This window comes from Mastigoproctus giganteus, chromosome 1 (genome assembly GCF_048544385.1).
Source record: "Mastigoproctus giganteus isolate SK-2022 chromosome 1, ASM4854438v1, whole genome shotgun sequence".
NCBI lineage: Eukaryota > Metazoa > Arthropoda > Arachnida > Uropygi > Thelyphonidae > Mastigoproctus > Mastigoproctus giganteus.
Window position 1 is genome coordinate 86,184,074 of NC_143575.1, and position 22,164 is coordinate 86,206,237.

The 22,164-nt window shown below is 37.5% G+C and overlaps 1 protein-coding gene across 2 annotated transcripts in view; it reads left to right on the plus strand.

The window, feature by feature from the left end:
* Positions 1–22,164, plus strand: part of LOC150090966 (uncharacterized) — a 308,945-nt gene that overhangs the window by 82,479 nt on the left and 204,302 nt on the right. Inside the window, exon 1 of one of the 2 annotated variants that reach the window (XM_090373641.1) lies at positions 774–1,740. The exons of the other annotated variant lie outside the window; for it this stretch is intronic. Within the exon in view, the coding sequence (XP_090229767.1) occupies positions 1,685–1,740 (56 nt within the window). The 5' untranslated portion in view covers positions 774–1,684. Of the gene's footprint in view, positions 1–773; positions 1,741–22,164 lie in introns of those variants that run through there. 2 annotated transcript variants of the gene reach the window in all.

Below are 22,164 nucleotides of genomic sequence, written 5' to 3' on the forward strand. Positions count from 1 at the left end.
GCTCAGAACAATCGTTGGTCTATATAAAACTTTAACAATAATAGCAAGATGGGAAATTTTTTTGCTATTTCGTGAAGGGAAGAGAGAGAAGTTAGGAACAAGCGTATATTTTCCAGTACACATAAGTATGTGAGTAGTAATTACTTTTTAAATCTCTGTATGTGTTGTTGAAGGTCATTGTTAAGGAATGTGGATTACTGTGAAAGTTTCTATTTTATCATACAACGTGTTCTCCGTTATAACAAAAAGTGCATAAACTAATAATAATTTAAAAAATTACTGACTATAACATGGTCACATTATCCTCACTCCAACTCTGTTCTATTTTGAATGGCTGCGAAATATTTTCACATGTTTCTGCTGGTGAGTGGTATCAAAGCGTGATATTCGATACTTGTTGTTTGCCGTTAACTAAAAAGTTGTTTGCAGAAAAGTTAATCTGGTTTATCTGACGATCAGGCTTCCATTAGGCTCGCAAGGTCAGGGGTTGATGGTACGTTGACATCGGAATTCCGAATATTTCTTCAGGAAACTACCCATTCGTAAGTGTGAAATCCATTTGTGTTACAAGCGTGGTGGCTTTTCTGTGGGTGAACAGGCAGGTGTTGATTCTTATCGGCGGATCTGAGTTTAATGTGTCGAAGGTGACCTTAAACTGTCAAAACAACAAACGTTCCATTTCTATAAGTCATGATGGGATTCCAGAGAACGAGAACTGCACACGTTGGTGAAGTAGTGGAGATTCACAGTTGGTCAGTCTTGATTGCTTTCTCTGATTAAGCAGGGATCTGTTTAAGGAATTAACTTCGCGTTACTTAATTACGGAATCCCCTAACGGCTTATGAAGTTTCATTCTCTACTCCTTAATGACCCACAGGTCGCGCGTGTGAGTCACCAACAGTAGGATCATCTTCACAGAACTCTTAAGACTCCCATCTCTCCATCCCTCGAGAAACGACCACAGTTTACCGCGTCATAAGACGTCCCCGAAGTGAAGTAGTGCGTGGAAGGACGACTACTTGTCTACGAGGTCACAACTGGACTATTGTAACGGTAGAAAGACGACAGAACGCAGTAGAAAGTTCACCGCCACCTACCGAGGCAGCCGTAAGCAAGCGTAGTGTTGTGTGACCTCCTCGCTGCTTCTTCAAATAAAGACGAATTTCCTCGTGAGTTGTGTCATCTTTCCAAATCCAACGGTGGCCGTAACTTAGGGCTTGTGTCAAGTGGCGTACAACTTATGGAGATCACGAACTCTCGAGAGACGCGTTTTAACTCGGTACAGCAACAACCGTCAACTTTCGTAGCCGTTTCCAGGTGTTTCCGGTGGGCCAGCAGCGGAATGGCAGTGTGTGCGTATGCTGCGCGAGAACAATGCCAGCGTGGCAACGGTTACTTGTGGAGTCTGTTTCCTTAGAAACAGCGCTATCTTTTGCCTGCGGAGTATCGGAAAGGAGCTCGAAGACAACCGTCCGTATCGGTGGAGTCCCTTCCTCGACACTCGAACCACGTGATCGCACAACACCTGGTGGAGGTACACAGCCCTGCCATCTGCCCACCCCGCTTCCGTCCAGTCGATGTGGGAGCAGGAGAGACAGCCGATAATGTTGTCTGTGGTGGCCCGCGTGTGATTGAAAAATGTTTCTGTAATGTCTGTGTTTCTTGAATAACAGCTGCTTTCAGCATGGGTAATATTTGCTGCAAGAACGCGGTGTACAGCCCGACATCTTATTTATGCAGGTAAGGCGATTTTCTTTAAAAAACAGTTAAATTGTGCAGGTTTAGAAGTCAATGACTAACGTCCCATTGTTTGGCTTTCCAAATACGTATCGGAATAGCTGTCACAGTAAATACAGTCTCCAATGTCTCTTCGTATTTTTTTCCGCATTCTTCCCTCTGGCTACTCGGTTAGAGGCATAATGACAAAACAGCCTTCAGTATTGTCTACTCCCATTTCCCTCGTGCCAGGAGAAGAGGAAAAAGTTGAAAAAAAAAAAAAAAAAAGCTTACCTACTACCATAGTATAAGTTGAGAAATTTTGGACGTTTTCAAAAATAAAAAAATACGGGTCATTGTCAGGTTTCACATATGGAGAAAACATTTTATTAATAACTTAAGATAATTTGAAATAATAAAATCTTCAAAATAATAAAAAGAATTTTTAATGTTACCTCGAAAAATCCATATTTCTCTCATTTCTTTATAGTAGGGTGAGTGCAATGGACAGATTGTTGTTTATCTAGTTGCCACTCATTTTATGGACTGTATTTTCAACAACAAATCCAGGTAACCCTTGCATTTCTCAACTCTTACAGTGCCTAAATTTGTTGTTGAACAGTAGTCGGAAATTGATATGTAATCGGAAGGGCAGTTGATAGTACTAATAATCGTATTCTTTCATAAAAAGTGAAAGTATGACAAATATAAATCTGGCTTCGAATTGAAAGTAGTTAACCTTTCAGAGGCCACAATTGTGTCCTTTAATATTAAATAGTTTTGCACACTTCAATCCATTTGGTTATGCAGAAATATACCAAATCAAGCAACGTCGGCTGTGGCCCTCGAAGTATATTTTCAAATATCGATTTATGCATTGGTCAATACATTTTTTGACTTACCGAAGTATCTATGGTAACTTTTGGTGAAAATTTGATAATGTTCAGTGACTCAGAGGCTTATACGCGAGAAGTATCACATCGTGTTGTATGGTAGTTTTCAGTCTCTTATGTGTACCTCTTCTGACCCAAGATTTCAGTTCCTGTATTCCCATTGTATTTCCCCGGTTTTTATGTTACAATTTGTGTAACATTAATAATAATAAAATAAAAGTAAATTATAAAAATTAAGTATAATTCAAAATAAAGTATAGGGTACACTTATTGCATAAATGATGCAGCAAAGCTAATAATTTTAAAGCGGTTATTTATTTTCCTCATTCGTTTGGCGTGTTCCTGCGACCTTTTTAGGTATCCCTAGGATATACGTATCCCCGGTTGACAACTGCTGTTATATGACATACTTTGTTACCAAAATAGTTAAGTATTTATTTCAGACTAACTACAGTAACTGCGAACAGGATTATAAACAGGATTCGCTGGATATTTGGCAATGTGTGGCATTATTAGGGATGTTCACAGCAGGAAGGACAATCAAAAAATATTTGGGAGCAAGTAGGTCGCTTGTGATAAACAGACAGAGGCAGTCACGGAGGCTTTTAAGTGTTCCATCGCAAATTTATGCTAATTTTGTTCGTTCCCGATAAACCGATAGCGAAGCAAAAAACCCTACTGTTTATGGATGAACAGTGGAGACATAATACACGGCATGAGCTGGAGTACTTAAGGAAGTATAGTCTGTGCGCCAGAAAAATCCCCATTTATATAAACTTGACAGTTTATTTCAAACATCTCTAGTCAATACGATGTAAACGGAAAGGACTACAGAGATGATATACTGAAAGATAAAAAATGAACTTAATGCGTATAATTAAATTAAAAAAGCGTATAATTAAATTTCATAATTGGAAATCTAATTGGTTAAAAAGGTATTGGTTGAAACTTAAAATTAAACTTTTTTCCCCCATTTATTTCGAAATTTCGTGTACTAAATTGCTAAACACTTTATTTATTAGATATTAGTTACTAAATTTAGGATAGGCTGCATTTCTGTCCCAACTACACGAGGGTTTAGTGTCAAACAACGTTAACTACAAAATTGCATTTTCTCATTGCGATAACTTTAGTTTTACTTTATACAAATAACAATGCATATCATGTCATAGAACTGTATCTCTCTAGTACTGTACTTTAAAGGTTAGCTTAGGCTGTAAGTATATTTCCGGTAAACCAAGAAAATGTCAAATAACTTTTTTTTTTTTTTTTTTTTTTTGGTTAATTACAAAAACATCAACTACAAAATGATTTTGTAGTTAACGTTGTTTGACACTAAACCCTCGTATAGGATCAAGTCATCTGCACCGACAAACTGCTACCACTATTATCACCTCGAAGTCTATCTCTTTCCCAGTTGGCATATCATCTTGTGATATAACTGCACAAAGACCTTGAGCTTGGATGGAGAGGAAAGAGAAAAATGACCTTGAGGATCAATAAAGGTATGGTGCACCAGGGCTCATGATGCGATATGATATGGGATTCTATCATGGATGATGGTAGAATGCCAATCATCATGGCTGTGGGTAGAATTCCACATTTGTTGCAGAAAGGTAGCCAGTCCTAAATTTAATGTCACACAAAGTACATCACGTATTTAGCAATTTAATAAAGTAAATTTCTAAATAAAGTCGAAAAAGTGTATTTTTGAAGTTCAACCAAATACCTTTAGCATGAATCACATGTCCTTTTCACAAATGGAACAAATCAAAATAATTGTCATTTGGTAGAGTTTCGTGTAGATTATTACGACAGCTAAACTGCACGAAACACACAGTCACAATCGGATGGGTTGGTGTGGATGGGAAGGGCACGAAACCTTACTTGCAATACAGTCAAGTCCTAGCTAAGTGAGGTTATTGTTTGAAAGAAATACATACCTTATTTAAATAAATAAGAAAATCATATCTGTTTCGTATTGTGCAATTTATAGTAATCAATAGAAGAACATTTCATTTATGTAAAACTTGAATAACAAGCGCTTTTGTTATAAAACTTCGTTTTTGCACTCATTAAATTTTCTGGACCTCTCCACTTGTTATTTTCCTTCCGCATTTTTATTAGCATCAGTAGAGTGTGCAGATTATTCACCGAGGTCATTCATAATTGGTTTCATATATACTTATTATTCAGGTTCTCATATATTTGGGGAGACCGTCGTATAGTATAACCAGGATTATGTTTAAAGGATCCTTGAGCTAGTTTGTGCGCTGTTCAGTAAAAGTGGTGTGATTGTTCGTATGTTTTTTTTTTTTTTTTTTTTTTTGATAAATTCGCGAAACAATACTGTTGTTTTGGAGTTAAAGAAATGAAAGAAAAAGAATGCTAATGAACTATGTACATATTATAATAAATCTTAAATAATTTTTTTAGAACCTTGAAACAATAATTTTTAAAGTAAAATGAAGTCCAAAGATCCATCTTTGGCTCGCCCACAAGCATTACTACTGACACAAATCAATTAGCTGAACGTTCCTCAACCTTTAATAACACGGGCAGTGCTACTTCAAAAGGAGATTTTGACGAACATTTTAATAATAAATAAATGCTTAATTACTAAAAATATATGTAAGGGGCACTATATTCATATCCCGCTTTGTGATGCAAGTCGAGGCTGAGCTCTGATTTCTTGCCATCCTCCTATAAATACATAATCGATACTTATGGAAAAAATTAAGAATTTAATTATATATTAAAAATTTTAACTCTGTTTTAAAAACTTTTTGTGCCTTAAATTCTTTACATGAATCGGATATGTATAAAAATTGGTAAACCTGTATTTGTAAACCGTGGTCATTTCATTATTTATAAAGAGAGGTCTCTACACCTATAATTTTTTAAATTTTAACTCTTAGTTTTGCTTGTCTTATTATTTATACATTTTTATAGTAGCGCCAGACAGAATGTGAGTTCCAGATATAGTCCATAATGTTTTTAAGATCACAGACTATTTATAAAATGGGATATAGTATATCTGTGTATATATTGTTTACTAAGTGTAGTTAGGTTTCAGAATAAAACATTAGTAATTTATGTAATGTTTACATATCTTGTAAGAAATTGTGCCCTTTAAATCAGGGACCCTTAGTGCTCACTTTTGGCAATTTTTAAGAATGAGAAACAGCCAAAGGAGTTTAAGGGAAACGGTTAAGTGTGCGTCCGATTATGATAAGCGATATACGACGCTAACCAAGTTTTGAACGGATCATGGACCTTGATCAGCTGTCTCCAATTCCTCTATTCCCTGAAGTCAGCTTAGTTATTGCTAAGTACAGTATTTGTTCCTCTTAGAATGATGACAACAACACGGCTCTAAGCGTGACAAGTTATATGTAGTTGCGTTTACTGAATGATGAGCTAATTTATCTTCGTTACTTTGTTTTTTTTTTGGTATATTTCACACGTTCATGAAAAGCTGTTCAGAACTGCATGCATCAGACATTGTCACGGCCAAATTTAGATTGAATTTCATGTTGCTAAATGAAAATACCGCCATCCTGTACAGGTGTTTCAGGAAAAAAGTGCCAGTAAATATAGCTGTTTTATGGCGTTTAATTCTGGTAGATTTCTATTGGTTCGAACAGATCCCTACACTTTTTTCGCACCTTTGTTTTCAGACAAATATACACTGTAAAACATAGCACGATTTCGTTTTTCTTCGACTTTTAATATCGCCATGTCACATGCCATCTGTTTCGAAAGGTGCCGAATTCCAATGCCTTCGACAAGATGAAGAATATTTTTGCGACCTTTTCCAGGGGGATATTGAGCTAGCCAGTCCCAGCCAGAGCTTATTTTCAAAATGAAACTAAAGAAAAAACCAATTTAAAGACCCACTGGATCTTTATGGTCTGACTTTAGTTCTAATTTAAACCAACCAACAACCCTTGATATTTATGTAAATTTGCCGAGATTCTTGTTTTCTTAGTTTCTGGACCTCATCCAAATAAAGAAAGAACGAAACAGCTATTAGTCTTGATAGTTATTAAAGACAACTATAGGATAATATATTACAGTCCTACTCTGTGTGTGTCAAGAATTTCATACCATATAGCAGCAGTTCTCAAACTTTTTCGTCAGCAGGCCAATGTTTGATTAAAATACCACGATAGAAATTGTGGGTGGGCCATATAATAATATGAGGTTGATGCTGTGATGTCACTACCACCCTCGCATGAAAGAATCTTTGGAAAGAAAAGGGTTTGCAGTGTATCTTGTTATCGCAACTGTGATAGTTGGGATTTTCACATTACCTATCAGCAAACTAATTATTTTCTGCGAACTAATCCCTACCTACATAAGGACTTAGCGCATCATGGCTTTAGTCGCCCACGCTCCATAAAAAAACATTAATCAATCAGTCAACCCCACCTATATGCCCAGTTCCCTCCCTTTTTTCCCCCCATATTTGGAATCGGTCATAAAATTTTAACACGAAACTCAGTTAATAGGAAATATTTGTGAAAGTCCTCCGCATTTCGTATTAACTGCTTTCCACTGTAGTTAGTACACTAGTCTTATGATTCTATAAAATTTGAAGAAAGATTTTCTTCACATTTATACATAGTATCATAAAAACGGCCGTGGGCAGTATACAAAAAGCTCGCGGGTCGCAATTTGTGAACCCTTGCCATATAGTATATTAGCAAAGTTTTTATGCCCTACATAGGGAACAACTTAGCTGATGAATTGAAGTGATTTAAATGATTCACTACAGTCGTTAAGCCTTCAAATTTACCCGTGTTCACAAAGAAACTCAATAACGTCATGTCGAAACCCCCTGGAAATTTCGCATGCGGGCACTGTAAAGAAAATGTAACACGCAAAAAAATTAGCTCCCGATACAAACTAGAGTAAACTACAGAAGAAAACTGTGGAATAAAACCATAGAATATGGTGCAATCGCAGATATCAGCAAAGGACTTAATGACCTCCCTTTGCTGTTCTCCATCCTGAGAGATTTAGTTCTAAAGGAATTTTCCTAAATCACTTCTTGGGACAATGAATTCAATGCAGGTTGACCGTGATCTTTGGTCATTCGAAAATTTATAGCGGCGAAATACAAAACTTGATTTCTTATCAGACCATCCATCTCGATAGTTTTCAAAATACAACTATATAATAATATTTTATGGTTTTTCCCCAGTGGATGCCAAGAAAGAATTGAATTGTTTGTAAAGGTTCCTCTGGATGTTTTATTATAGGAATTGCGTAGACAGTACTTGTTTTTTCTTTGGAACCTACAGTTGCTTTGCGTGGCTGCCATAACAACAAAATTGTTAGTATTAAGGTGATACTTGATTTCGGTTTGCGCAGAAATGGGTTTTAGAAGGTCGAGGAATATTGCTCTACGCATGGTATTTATTTTTGAATGAACCGAAATATGATATCTATTTATAATATTTATGCAACCTCCGAGACATTTTCTATACACCAATTTTTGTGGCGATCCCAGGGTTTTTGCTCAGTCATATTATTGTGTTAGAACCGAATAGGTAACTCGTTTAGAGAGAGAATGAAAAGAAATAGGTTCACTCGAGTGAATCGTGAATTTAAAAAAATAACTCCAGTACTGAGTACAGTATTCTATGCACATGCGCTCTTATATACGTCCTTGATTGTTTCTATTGTTGGAGCCAAATTACTTTGTTTTCGATGCGGTAATATATGCCCCTTAAGGAAAATTAGTGTTTAGGAATTATTCTTCATAGCTTCTTCTTGATGAAAGTCAGAGAAAAGGAAAACTTTAAATTCATCGCGAAAGTCCAAAACTGTAGAAAAAGAATCGCAGCGAGAGAAATGTAATGATAATGAAATGATAGCGGTGAACTTTATCCTTAAAAAAAAAAAAAAAAAAAATAATAATAATAATAAATAAATAAATAAATAATCATACTTTAGTGTTGTACATTGTAGACATTAAAATACGTTAATAACTATTTATAATTTTCGTTGAAGTCGCGTAATCCACTGCGCATGCTGTTTATGAATTAGGTTAAAGTTTCCTTTTTAGTATTTATCTTTTAGTCTGTAGTACTGTATATTTCAATGAACTAAAATACGATAGCTGTTTATAATATTTATGAAACTCCAAGATACTCTCTCTACGCCAATTTTGGTTGAGAGTCCAAAATTTTTGTTCACCACCGTGCTACTGTATTAGAACGCACAGGAAACTTGTTCATTTAATGAAATAGAAAGAAAAAGTTTGTTTTTTCTCGACTTCACTGAAGTGAATCGAGAATTTCAAAAAAATATATTTTTTTAGTACTTTTTTGGAGTAACAATAATTTGAGGATTATTTTATTAATTAAGTAGAAGCTTATTAATGATTTGCTATTGGTACTGCAGTTTTGTGATTCTTTGATATTTTAATTTCATCAGTGTAGTTCTATATGCAGATGAGGTAAGGAATGTATTTAAAGCCTGTACTGCATGCGGAGGTAGGGTCAGTCCGTGACTTTCGGCTAAAGTATGCAAATAGAGATTGTCTCCAAAACTTCTAACGGTCTAACCCATCGATGTAAAGAAAGCATAGGTATCTGTGCAGAAGGCAGCCCCTTAATAATATGTCGTGTACAAAGCACAACCCCTCTCCCTTGAGAAAGGAGCGACCTAGAGGATTACGTAGCCTTGAAAAAATTCTATAAATGCCGGAACGGAAACGAACCCAGTTCCTCCCAGCGGAGAAGCACGTGGCTCCTTTCAACCTACTAAACACAAACGTAATTTTCATTCCTCACTTTTCTCATAATTATGTAACGAAATGACTCGTACTGTTCTTGAGGGCACACTCATGACTCTACCATGGCAGAAATCCCATTTACCGACTCAGCGGTGTTAACTTAATAAGCCAGTGGTTGTTGCTCGCGCACTCTGAAGTAAGAGTAATAAATGCGGACTCGGTCACAGAACGGCGATAACGATGTTATTAAAGGAGTCGTTTAAGAACTTACTTTCTCTTGAACGTGATGAATGTTCACTCCTTTGGTCCTTCACCTCCCACGTGATTACTGAGGTGTGCGGGGGAGAGGGGACTCCTATGAACAAATGTTTGAGAGGACAACAAAAGGACGCTGCACACCATCTAACAAAAATGCAGCTTCGCCTCAGGGAACAAAAAATTATCGAGGGGTGACAACCACGAAGTGTCCTTTCACGTGCACTTCCTGATTCCTGCTTCTGTTCTACACACGTTCTTGCTAAATACAGCAGACAGCACTCTTGCAGTGTTCACTGTAGAGATATTTCGGATAGTCCTGCTTATTACTATGGCGAGCGCACAAGGAAAGATGCTCGAAGTCTGAGTCAGCAAAGTGCATTTGTTAACTGGGGATTGTGTTCTCTACTGGAGCTTGAAAAATAAATTCTTCTTCGCTGGTGAAAATCCACGGGAAGGGCCTTGGCCCGATCCTTACTGTCTGCTAATTTGTGAATGAAAATATTTATCAGAAAGCCACTGAAGTCGAACAGTAGCGAGATGTGGCACAAATACACCATCCGAAGTTCTCTTTCTAATCTCGTTGTCTGCACATCTTACTCCTGACCTCATTGCACAAGAGTATCATATTCGATAAAATTCAAAGTTCCCATTTTGATTTTAAACGCTTTAGGGATCGTTGTCATCAGTAAGATAAATAAATAGGGCGAATCGACTTTTTTTTTTTACAGTTCCCTCATTCAGTGTTCTAGTTGCCTCCGAAGACTGAAGTTGTTCGTTCTATGCATTCTTATATTGTTCATAATACATACCGAAATATTCGGGCGATGAGGAATTTAACTTAATGAGTATAATGACATGTAATCAGTTTTTCACCTTTATGATTTCTTTCAGTAGTGAAGTTTTCTGACGGACTTAAGTGTCAGAGGAGTTCATAAGATAGGGAGAACACAAGACTATTACTGTATTTAGTAGCACGGGCGTGAACCACGGTTACTGAAATCTGGTGCACTTCTGTCCTTAATCTTACCTCATATGGACAGATTTACCAACGGCCAGAATAGCCAAAGTGATACTATCTTATTGGGGCATATGAAACTTGGGGGGGGGGGGGGGCTAAAACACCACAATAGGGCCTTTAAAGTAAAATAAGTTTTCACTCTGTGACGATCACCTAAGTGTCAGAGGAGTTCATAAGATAGGGAGAACACAAGACTATTACTGTATTTAGTAATACGCGGGCGTGAACCACGGTTACTCAAATCTGATGCACTTGTGTTGGCCACTCGGCTATGGAAGCCAATGTAACCAGCCTGTTATATTTAAGAGTCGTTTTAGAGTTTGGTGATAAACACATTTTTAAATATTACCAGTGTCTTGCGTATACAAAAATTTATATTTACAATACTAATAATTAGATAATTTTTGTTTTATAAATAGGATGTTCATCATCAACCATTTTCAATCCACTGCAGGATGAAGGCCTCTCCAGCAACTTTCCAGTTCCTTCTGTTTTGTGCAATGGCCATCCATTTACTACCCACAAACTCATGAATTTCATCTATCCATCTCTGCCGTTGTCTTCCAGGTTTTCTTCTAGCTCCTCTTGGGTACCATTCTGTTATTTTCTTAGTCCCTCTGTCATCATGTCTTCGAGCTATGTGTCCTGCCCAAGACCATTTTAGTTCTTTAATTTTGATAAGAATGTCCTTTACTCGAGTTTGCTGCCTAATCCATGTGTTTCTCTTCTTATCTAACAATCTGATTCCCAATATAATTCGTTCCATTCTCAGCTTCTCTTCCATTCTTTTGGTGCGTGCCCAAGTTTCGCTTCCATAAGTCATGGTGGGGAGTACACATTGGTTCATTATTTTACATTTCAGACAAATTAGGATATTGCTCCTCAGTATGTGGCTATATTTCCTTAATGCTATCCATCCAAAATTTATCCTTCTCTTGACTTCCAGCCATTTATCATTATTACAACTAATAACTTGTCCCAGATAAGTATATGACTCCTCCTTTTCAATTACTGCTCCTTCAAACATTATGTCCCTTTCTGCGGCATACTTGTTCATCATTACTTTTGTTTTAGCCATATTCATCTTTATTCCAGAATCCTTACTAACTTTGCATAACTGATTAAGATTTTCCTCTAATTCTTTGGGATCGTGGCTTATGACCACAATGCCATCTTCAAATCGTAAATGGTTTAGGTACTCTCCATTCACATTGACTCCTTTCTGCGACCAGTCTAATCTTCTGAAAGCTTCCTCAACGGCAGCAGTAAACAACTTCGGAGATATTGTGTCTCCTTGTCGAACTCCTTTCTCAATTTTAAATTTATTACTGTCTTTGTCTAGTCTAATAAAGGAGGTAGCATTCTCATATATTTTCTTCAAAATCATAATATATGGGGTATCTATGCCTTGTCTTTCCAGTGCCCGAAACATTGCCTTATGCTGTATGGAGTCAAATGCCTTTTCATAATCCACAAATGCCAGGCATAATGGTGTTTTATATTCATTTGCTTTCTCCATTAGCTGTGATATTACGCGAAGGTGATCCATAGTTGAGAATCCTGTCCTAAAGCCAGCTTGCTCTTTCGGTCGATTCTCATCAAGTATTCTTTCTAATCTGTTAGTAATGACCCTTGTGAACAACTTGTAGATGTGGGATAACAAGTTAATTGGTCTATAATTTCCAATTTCTGATGTATCTCCGTTCTTATGCAGCAAAACTATGATTGCATTATTCCATTTCTTAGGCGCCACACATTTTCTAATGTATTTTGTGAAGAGTCTTGCCAGTTTTTGTGTCACGTCTCTTCCTCACAATTTTAACAACTCTACAGTAACTTCATCTTCCCCCGGAGCTTTCTGATTCTTCATTTTCTTCAACGCATGTTCTACCTTATGAAGAAGGATATCAGGTACGTTGTATGTGTTACTAATTTGCGATCCATCTTCCCCACTGCTGGCATCATTCCCTCGCTCCTTGTATAACTCTTTATAGTAGTCTTCTGCTATTTGAATTATGCCTTCTCTGCTATTTATAAGTACACCATCGCTATTCTTCAGTTTCAGTATCATTTGTTTTTCTGTATTATTGCTGATTTAAATATTTTGTTTTCCCTTAATGCTTGTTCTACTTTTCTTGTGTTAATTTTCTTATGTCCTCTCTGAGTCTTTCTAATGGCTTTGCATAACTCAGTATACTCAATTTTCTCCCTGTCAGTGTTTTTCTTGCTCTTCATTTGTCGTCTTCGGTTCATCATGACAAGTGTTTCTTGACTGATTTTTTTCTTTGGATTTCTTTTTACCTATAGGTTTCTTGGGCTTTATCACTTTCAGAAAGTTGTAATATTCCTCGTCGATATCTTGGTCCTGAGCAGTCTGCAGAAGCTCAAACTTGTTCTTAAGTTCCAGTACATACTGCTTTTTCTCCTCTTCTGTTATCTCAAAGACCTTTGTATTATTTACTCGAGTCAGTTTTTTCCTTTCTTTTCTTACATCTATATCAAGTGTGCATCTTACCATTCTGTGATCGCTTCCAACATTTACCTTATTCAGGACAGTAACATCATTCACGATATATCTTCTGTTAGTGAGGATGAAGTCGATTTCATTAGTTGTTAATCCATTTAGGCTCTTCCATATCCACTTTCTGTTCATCCTTTTCTTGAAAAGTGTTCATTACTGACATTCCTCTAGATTCTGCAAATTCCACAAGTCTTTCTCCTCTTTCACCAATTCCAAAATTTCCTATACAGTGTAGTTCCCTTTCTGCGCTGTTTTGTCTCTTTCCAACCATAGCATTGAAGTCCCCCATAATGATAGTGTAGTGAGTTTTCTGTTCATCTAGAAGACTCAATTTCAGTGTACATTTCTTCAACCCCTTCATCATCGTGGCTCGATGTTGGTACACAAATCATTATAACCTTTAGCTTATACCTCTTAGAAATCCTGAGTAGTAGTCTTGACACCCTTGGTGATGTACTTTTGAATTCCAAAATGTTGTTTTTGGGTGTTACGAGTATCTTTCAATCGAATTCATGTTGAATCTTAGGATAAGGAGTGAACTTTTCTTGTAATTCAGTGCTAAAAAAATAAGCAATTTTTTGTGCTACAGATTAATCCCAGATGTGATAAAAATTAAACCTAAGAAAATTATCCTTTCTTGTCATTGTAGATATGTTTGGCAATATTATGGTATGCATACAACTATTCTACGAGCGTATTAGCGGTAGTACACAAGAAGAAATGTGTTGTTAGCCTATTAAAAAAAAAAGTGGTACAGCAAAATCGTGTTTTTTCCTCTCTATACTGTTACCTAATTGTAAAAATCTACAACTCCTTGTTGTAGAATTTCTAAAACATTTCAGAATCACAGGTAGCAATTAACTTTGTGAAAAACGACCTAGGGCGGTATTAATGTGTGCTGAGTAATGTATACTTGTATAAACATATTACAGCTGTGTATCAAACGACTACAAATAATAGCCGAAAAAATAGTTCTGTATTTAAAAAAAAAAAAAAAGTTTAATTACGCAGAAAAAAATCGTGAACTCGTAATTCAGAAACGATTCAAGGGTTATTTATTTACAGAATAAAATGATTCCAAGAATACAGCATTTTCAGCATTCTAAGAATGTTAGAGTTAATAATTCGGAGTTGAATACATTTTTCCCCGTCTCTTTTAATTCAATCCAACTTAGCTGCTCTCGCTGTACACGAATTCAATGAAGAAAATTTTCAGTATCCCTTGAATCTACAGTAATTTTCATACATGACCCTCCTCCGTCTAGCATAGTAGAATGAGTTGCACTTCGGTTGAGTACCTGTCATTGGCCGAAATCTAAATACCGTTACTTTACTAATAATAAACCTAACTGTTTTCATTTTTAGATTTCGACCTGCTTTGGGAGCATCTTACGTTGCCCACCAGTAACGCACACAGAAATTGTTTGGTTTTAGGGAGGGACTCGTACATTCCCCATTGGTAATTTTTACAAATGTCAGCACATGACAGTACCATTATAGAGCATAAAACAAAATATTCTTTGGGAGATTTTCAGTCCCCACATCACTGAGGGTGCGCCTATGCTGTTCACTCTGCTCAGTTTAAAATGCCTCCATGGTCCGATATAGCACATCGTGTTTATAATCTGGCGATATTCGTTCAGTTTTTATATGTGTATATTAACTGCACTGATCGTGCCACAGTACATTTTCAAAACTTGATCTCTCGATAAATATTCACTAATTTGCCTGTCAGAAGTTACTTGAGATATTCTCTCTGTGCAAACAGAAATACCCGTCACTTCTGGCAGGAGAAAAATCACAGCCAAAACTATTACAGCGCCCAAATACCTTGATCCTGAAAGGTGTGTTTATGCAGCCCAGGCAATTCCATGGGATGTCCTTGAGGAATGCGACCCTGAATTCGGAATTGACCTAATGACAAGATGGATAGCCACTGTCTCTCTCTATGCTGCAACAAAGAAGCTAACCATTACAAAGCATTCAAGGGCCTGGTGGAGTCGAAAAGTCTCTGAAAGCTTCCACGTCAAACAGAACATGCACAAGCGGTGGAAAAACTCCGGCTCACCCTCGGACAGAACTGCATTCTCCCGAGCCAGGGCTCTTTTCATTAGGAATAAGAGGGAGGCAATAAAACTTCACCTAGAGGCTACCATAAATAAAGGGAAGCCCTTCCATAGAAGCAAATCAGAGGACGCCATTCACTCACTCAATCTGAGCAGTTGGCTTGACCACATAACTAGGTTTGCGGCTCAGCCAGAATCCATCACACCAATGGAATTACCAATCAATCCGATTTCAACCGACCTCTTAAATTCAGTTCAACTTACCAAATATCAACTGATTGATGCAATAAACAGCTTAGCACCTACGGCCGCATCCGGCGCAGACGGGATTCCTCAGTTTATGTTGAAATGCCTGAGTACATTTATTGTTGATCCCATTCTGTCATTATTCAACAAAATCCTTCATCAAAAATTCTTCCCTCCTATGTGGCATGTCTATCTAGTAAGACCGCTGCCAAAAACACGTTCTGCTTCTCAGCCCAGTCACTTCCGTCCTATTTCTTCTGCATCAAGCCTACTAAAGGTATTTGAGAAATCTCTTCTGAAAACGTTAACCAAACAAATAATGCCACATCAGCCACCGCAGATCCACTATGCCACCCGGTCAAGATCCACCGCTACAAATCTAGTCAGTACCACTACCACGATCCTCGAAGCATTTGAGCACGGTTCGGAAATCACCGTTACTTATATCGACGTCCAGGCAGCATTTGATTCCGTATCCGTTCACGCGTTGATAAGGCTATTACGGGAGTATTACTTCATTGGCGGAGACGTGCTCTGGTTCATTCAGTCAATGCTTGAGAATAGGACGATTATTGTTCGCGATGCCAATCGACGCTACACCAGAAATATTACAACTGGAGTCCCACAAGGTGGGGTCCTCTCTGGTATTTTGTTCTCAGCCGTTCTTCTGCCTTTCGTGACGGGCCGAACTGATATTATCACTTTCGCCGATGATATAAAGCTGTTCACTGTTATCAACCCCGGAGACACTGCTGACTACACAAATGTAGTAATCGAACATAAAATCCAGAACCTCGAGGCCTTCCTCTCCGGTTTCGGCCTTCACATCAATCCTGAGAAGTCGAAACAGCTCACTTTCTCGCTCAAACGGAACCCAACGATGGTGCAACCCAATATAAGAGGATCCGCGATTTCTGCTGTGCAGCAACACACCGACCTGGGCGTTATTTTTGACCAGAAGCTCTCCTTTATACCACACATAGACCACCTGCAAAAAAAATTCTGTCGACTCCGGTGGATGCTTAAGCAACAACTTATGCATGTCCATGACCAGGCCGTTGGGTGCAGGTATATTAAGACGTGTGTCTATCCGGTCATTCTTTATGGAGCAGAAGTCTGGACCTCAACTGCCGCAACGCATCTAAGACGGATTTTTGCGGGTGAATTTTGGCTATTGAAGTGGGCCATATGGAAATTCCGACTTCCCTCTGCACGAAGGACCACCCAGATGGCAGCATCTCTAAACATCAGACGTCTTCCTGCCATTATCCATGAGAGAAGGCTCGTCTTTTCTGTAAAAATGATGGTTGGCATTATTTCGCACCCAGACTTCTGGGCCAACTGCGGTTGGAGGATCCCGGTCCCAAGCCTTCGGGCCAATCCAGTCCTCCAGGCCACCCCAAACCGGTTAAAGTTATCCGATCGCTTCATACCCGTGCAAATGCTGCAGTACGTATACTCCTTGGATGGCGACCTCTACAAGTTCGCAGTGGATAAAAAATACAGGCAGAACTTACTCCATCGACTTCCTTCTCAGGACCATGTCACAGGGCATTAGAACCTGCTCCCAAGGACCTGTCCATCATTCCCATGGATCCCTCACTACATTGCTCCAACTTTCTGCGCCTGCTCAGATGCCTCCAACACTGTAAGAGGACTGCTCCCTGGAGGATAAATTAGCATGATAACATGCTGTTGTGTATTTACGTTCCTTGTTTATTGCAGTGTATTAGCCTTTGTAACCTTTATATTAGCCTTTGTAACCTTTATATTAGACTTTTACCTTGTGTTAACCTTTACTGTAAACCCCTGGCTTCGAGCCGTGAAGGGTATTGTGTACGGCTTATGCATTTTGTATACAATAAAGATTTCTTCTTCTTCTATATTATTATCTACAAGTAATGCATGAGGACAGATAATGGAAGCTTTTTTTTTTTTTTTTGTTTTCTGTTCCTTCCGGCGGTTGTAATTTCTTCCCCACCGCGACTATTTCATTGCCGGATGTCCTTTTGATGCCACTCATTGGTGTTGTGTAACTGTCTGAAACTAAGCGTACACCTAAGTACATACTAGCGTTTTTGTTTGTGAAGGGAAAGTACCGTAAGGCTAATCAGAACTTAAAATATATATATTTCTGGAAATATCTCTCACCGAAGGCAGGAACTCAAAACGTGCAAAGCATCATGACTCAAAATATGCTGAAGTTGAAGCCAACAGTCACTTTTATTATTCATTCTTGAAACTTACTGCCATTCGTGGGTTAGATGATGGAAATACTACATTGACATTATAATAATTTTAAAATAATTTAGAAATAAATTAAGATAAAGTTTCGTGTTTTCTAATGAGTTTTACTCTTAATTGGCGTGTTGATATTTTTTGACAATTCTGCAAACAGCTTTCCGACTAATTTATTAGTTTTGTTTGATCCTGGTGGATGTCCAACAGAATCACTTGCGTGTAGTAGGACACGCTGACTGGATAAATGTATTTTAGTGACTCAGTACTGGTGCCATAATGATGTCATGACTATTGATCATTTGAAACCGGATATTTTAAAACGGACTGGTATCCGAATTGAGGTGTCTTTTGATACCATGGCAACAGTTCCCCGAAAATAATGTGATGTTTAATACACTATTTGAATAACAAAAAGACAGATTTTTCCTCCTTCCGTGCGAGGAGTGCCCCATGTTAGACCACAATTAAGAAATTTCTCAAACGACTCTTTTTTAATGGCGAATTCTAGTCATACAAGTTTTGCGGTGATGGAAGATGAGTTGAAACTGTGTCACCTTAAGGCTGCATTTGTGTGCGGTATCTGAAAGCTTCGACCCAAATGCGAATATGAGAAATATCAGAACATCTTTTCGCATCGCTTGGGAGCGCCATTTCACTGATTGGTAATAAATGAATGAAGGCAGTGGTAAAGGAAACTAAACCATGCAAGATAGCCGACTATATTTACTGACCTGGAAACCTTTTTAGCCTGAAAAAGAAGAGGGAGATTCACAGGAAGCCATTACTGGAGTCCTCTTTTCTGAAGGCGTAGCATTATCTTTATGTTGAGATATTATTATTATTATTTTTTTTTTTGCACAGTGAAGAAATTCCTAAATCATTCCAGGATTCAGCGAGAGAGAATTCTGGAATAATTCTTGCAGTAATTATTTTCAGGACTTAAAATTCGCGTATATAGTTGATTTATTTGTTTCATGCAGGTGCAGTTATATTTATTCACCTGTCATGGTTCTAAACGACTTCCTTCCCACAAATGGTCACGAACAGGAAACGAATTGGTGTTAACCTCCTGTTGTCCTCTCTCACTTTGACGTAATCCCCATCTCATATGATTTTAGGTAGTATGAATTAATCTTTAAGAAACCTTTCAACACAAAGTTCATAAAGCGATATTAACTCAATGAAAACTAACAGACTGGTTTTGAGAACACTCGCAATTTTCGTGTGTATCAATTTAGTAAAATCTGGTGTCACTTCATGTGTAATATCAAAAAAAGACCTGATAGTGTCACTGAAGATTTTAGCAGTCCAATTTTAGCAGACATAGCAATCCAATTAGAATGCTCTTCAAGAAATAAATAATAATAATAAATGGATATATAAAAAAAATAATTTCAGTCAGTTCTAACTGCTTTGGGGTTGCTATATTTTTGCTTGTTCTAGATGTTCTGAAGAAAAGTCTACATAGATAGTGGAAAGAGATCAAAGTCTTCCGGTATGGTGGACCAGGGCAGGACTTTTTAATTTTTTCATTGTTTATGTAGGAAAAACATTTGTCGTTTAATCAGGTTTTGAATCCTGTTGTTACTTCCGCTATGTTGTTCAAAAGTGACAGGAAGTTAAACAAACGAAAGTCTCGACCATCACATAACCAACAAGTTTTCAGGTAGAAAATTTGTTGCTTATCGAGCTTACGTTTCATCTTGGATTTAATTCATAAACATACAGCTGTCTTCTGGAAAGTTTGGTTTGCGAGATTTTCTGAAAGGATATCCCGTATTAGTGGATATTTGATGTTTGTGTTCATTGTAGTTGTACTGAATCAGACAGTTTCTGTGACAGTTCAGATAGTTTCCAATTGTTGACCGATTTTAATCATCAGGATATTGCATTAGTCTAGCCTGAAAGATTGTATCTTCAAATTCCTGTGTAGATGTTTCTCAGTTGCGATTATGCAGTTAACTAGTAAGAATTAATTTAACATAAACGAGGCATATCAGTAGTAGATTACTTCCTTTTGACAGTGATCTAATGTGGGTTGTTATGCTTAATGAAGCAATAATTTTAGAACTAATCTTTTTAGTACCAGAAACGTAGCCCAGTGGTCAGGATCGAGAGTGCGTAGCACCCGTTCCTTGAGTGGACCGGGGTTCAAGCCCGTGACTACTAAATACGATAAATATTTGTAGTGACGATTTATTGTAAACTCTACTGACTTGGTTGTCGTGCCGGAGTACAAAAACTTAATATATAAAAAAAAAAAAAAAAAGGAAAATTTACCGAGTCCTGTTGGAAGTTTACTTTTAGATATTGCTTTCTCACAACACCGTGATTTCTTAATTAAAATACAGAAGAACGAGCAGTTTTACTTAGACATTTTTATAGAAAACCTGAATTGACTTAAAACAACCAGAGACTATTTCTAACAAAATTAACAATATATTCGTCTGTTTTAACTGCTTCGGTACAGAGACTTTATATTCTAAATGAAATCTTTTGAGGATAGAAAGATTAGAAAGATTAGGCTACTTCAGTTGCTGGTAGAACCGTACCTGCAGACCGGTTCTGGTTTTTAGGTATCTGGGACAGAGCTATAAATCGCAGTCGCAAGTGTGTACACACACTGATTTAGAACGTAATGAACAGGGTTAGACATTCCGCAGTATTTTTTTAACGTCTCTTTTCTCACTGTGAAGCAAGTGTTTCCAGAAATAAAAAACTGGTATTGTATTGCAAACACTCCTATAACAAACATTCAGTTGCAGTAAATGGTGTTTAAAGGTCATCTTTAGAATCCTTAGAACTGAAATAACAAGGATTTAAGGCATCCTTTCATAACCTAATTTTTACCCTTTCTCTTTTACAGAATTGATTTTGTCCCCCAAACCAGGGCACCAGGTAGACTTTTCTGTTCACTTCAAATGGGCATGCTAAAAGTTATAGTAGTTGCCTGATGACACTGTGTTGGATTTTGGCTTAAAGACATGCATCGTCGGTCATTTTGTGGCTCTACTCACGATCAGGATCTTGTTATGTCTTTCTGTATTGTTAATATTATGTCAGGAATCGCAAAGTAGACGATTGAGTCTTTTTGTGTCTGCTTTTGTTTTAGTTCCTGTTTAAAACACCATGTCCCCATATTAATGATCTAAAAACCAGATATGTTTACGGCGCAGTTCCCGTTCCAAAGACACAAAATAACTACTGCATCATTTTGCTTGTCCTCATAAGATAACACAGTCCACTTATTAGTATATAAGAATGTGATCACCTTCCTCAAGAACAGCAGATTAGGAGGAAGAACTAGTGACTACCGCTACATTCTGAAGGTGTTGATTATGAACTAACTTCTACCGGTCTCTTAGCCTGCTTTCAGTATCCCTATTTACATAACTGGAATGAGAAGTTAAATTGGAACATAAAGATCGACCAAACTCAAGTTTCTCGTTATGAACGATTTAATTAACTGCACATAAGAAAGGGCGGATATACTGCATTTGTTCATTAGGTTAATTTAGTTTTGTGGGAAATCTGAATCGGAACTGTTTGATCAACATGACTTATCAGAAACAACGTTTTAATCCTGCAGTCTGTCTATTGTCCACAGTTGTGATTTACGGTTTTAGTTCGACCTTCCCTCCCTCTCATTAATGACTTGCTTAATTTTAAGCCGTTCGTATTATATATACAATACTATATTTTAATTTTCTAGATGTCTTTGATTTGTTTTGTGACTAATGGCTGTGGGACGTGTGGTGTTTGCTGAACTTCCTGTTCTGCGACCTTGTCCTAAAATATCTCTTAAAATAACCCCGTTTGTTCGCCTAGAATCTGAATGGGCCGAGACGTTGGGCAATAAAAAAATTAATAGTAACCACAGAGGTTTGATTTTGTATATCCTTTACAGTATATCCTAAATGACCATACAGTTTTTGTAAATCTCCTTAGGCGTAAGTTAGTGCTGTAATCTTAACCACTGCTCGGTTCCAGTCAGATAAATTAGGGTGCGTGATAATATAAAATAGAATAATTCTGAGAGAACAGCTAGTTTCTCCTAGTAAGGCCATGCTAAACAGCAGAATATGATTTAGAGCGACTTCTCTACAGCTTCCGTACATTTTAATTCATTCCACTGGTAAACCGGTAGCCTGCTTATGAAATCTTTGAGGCGTAAACTTGAAAGGAAGAGTTTGAGCACTTTAAAAACGTATTCTCATGATTCAATAACGATTAGTGTCATGCTGAGAGGAAGGATGACTACAACTGAACATGGCGGTCAAACATGTTCGCTGGTTTTCATTTCGTGATGAAATTAAGGCCAGTAAGGATCCCCTCGACATACTTAGGAGGTGTTATCTGCTCGTGGAAAATGCTTAAGATTTGAATTTTTCTCAGGAAACCGGATAATCATGGAATAAAAAAAGAACGGGACGACCAACAAACATCGGCTTTATAAA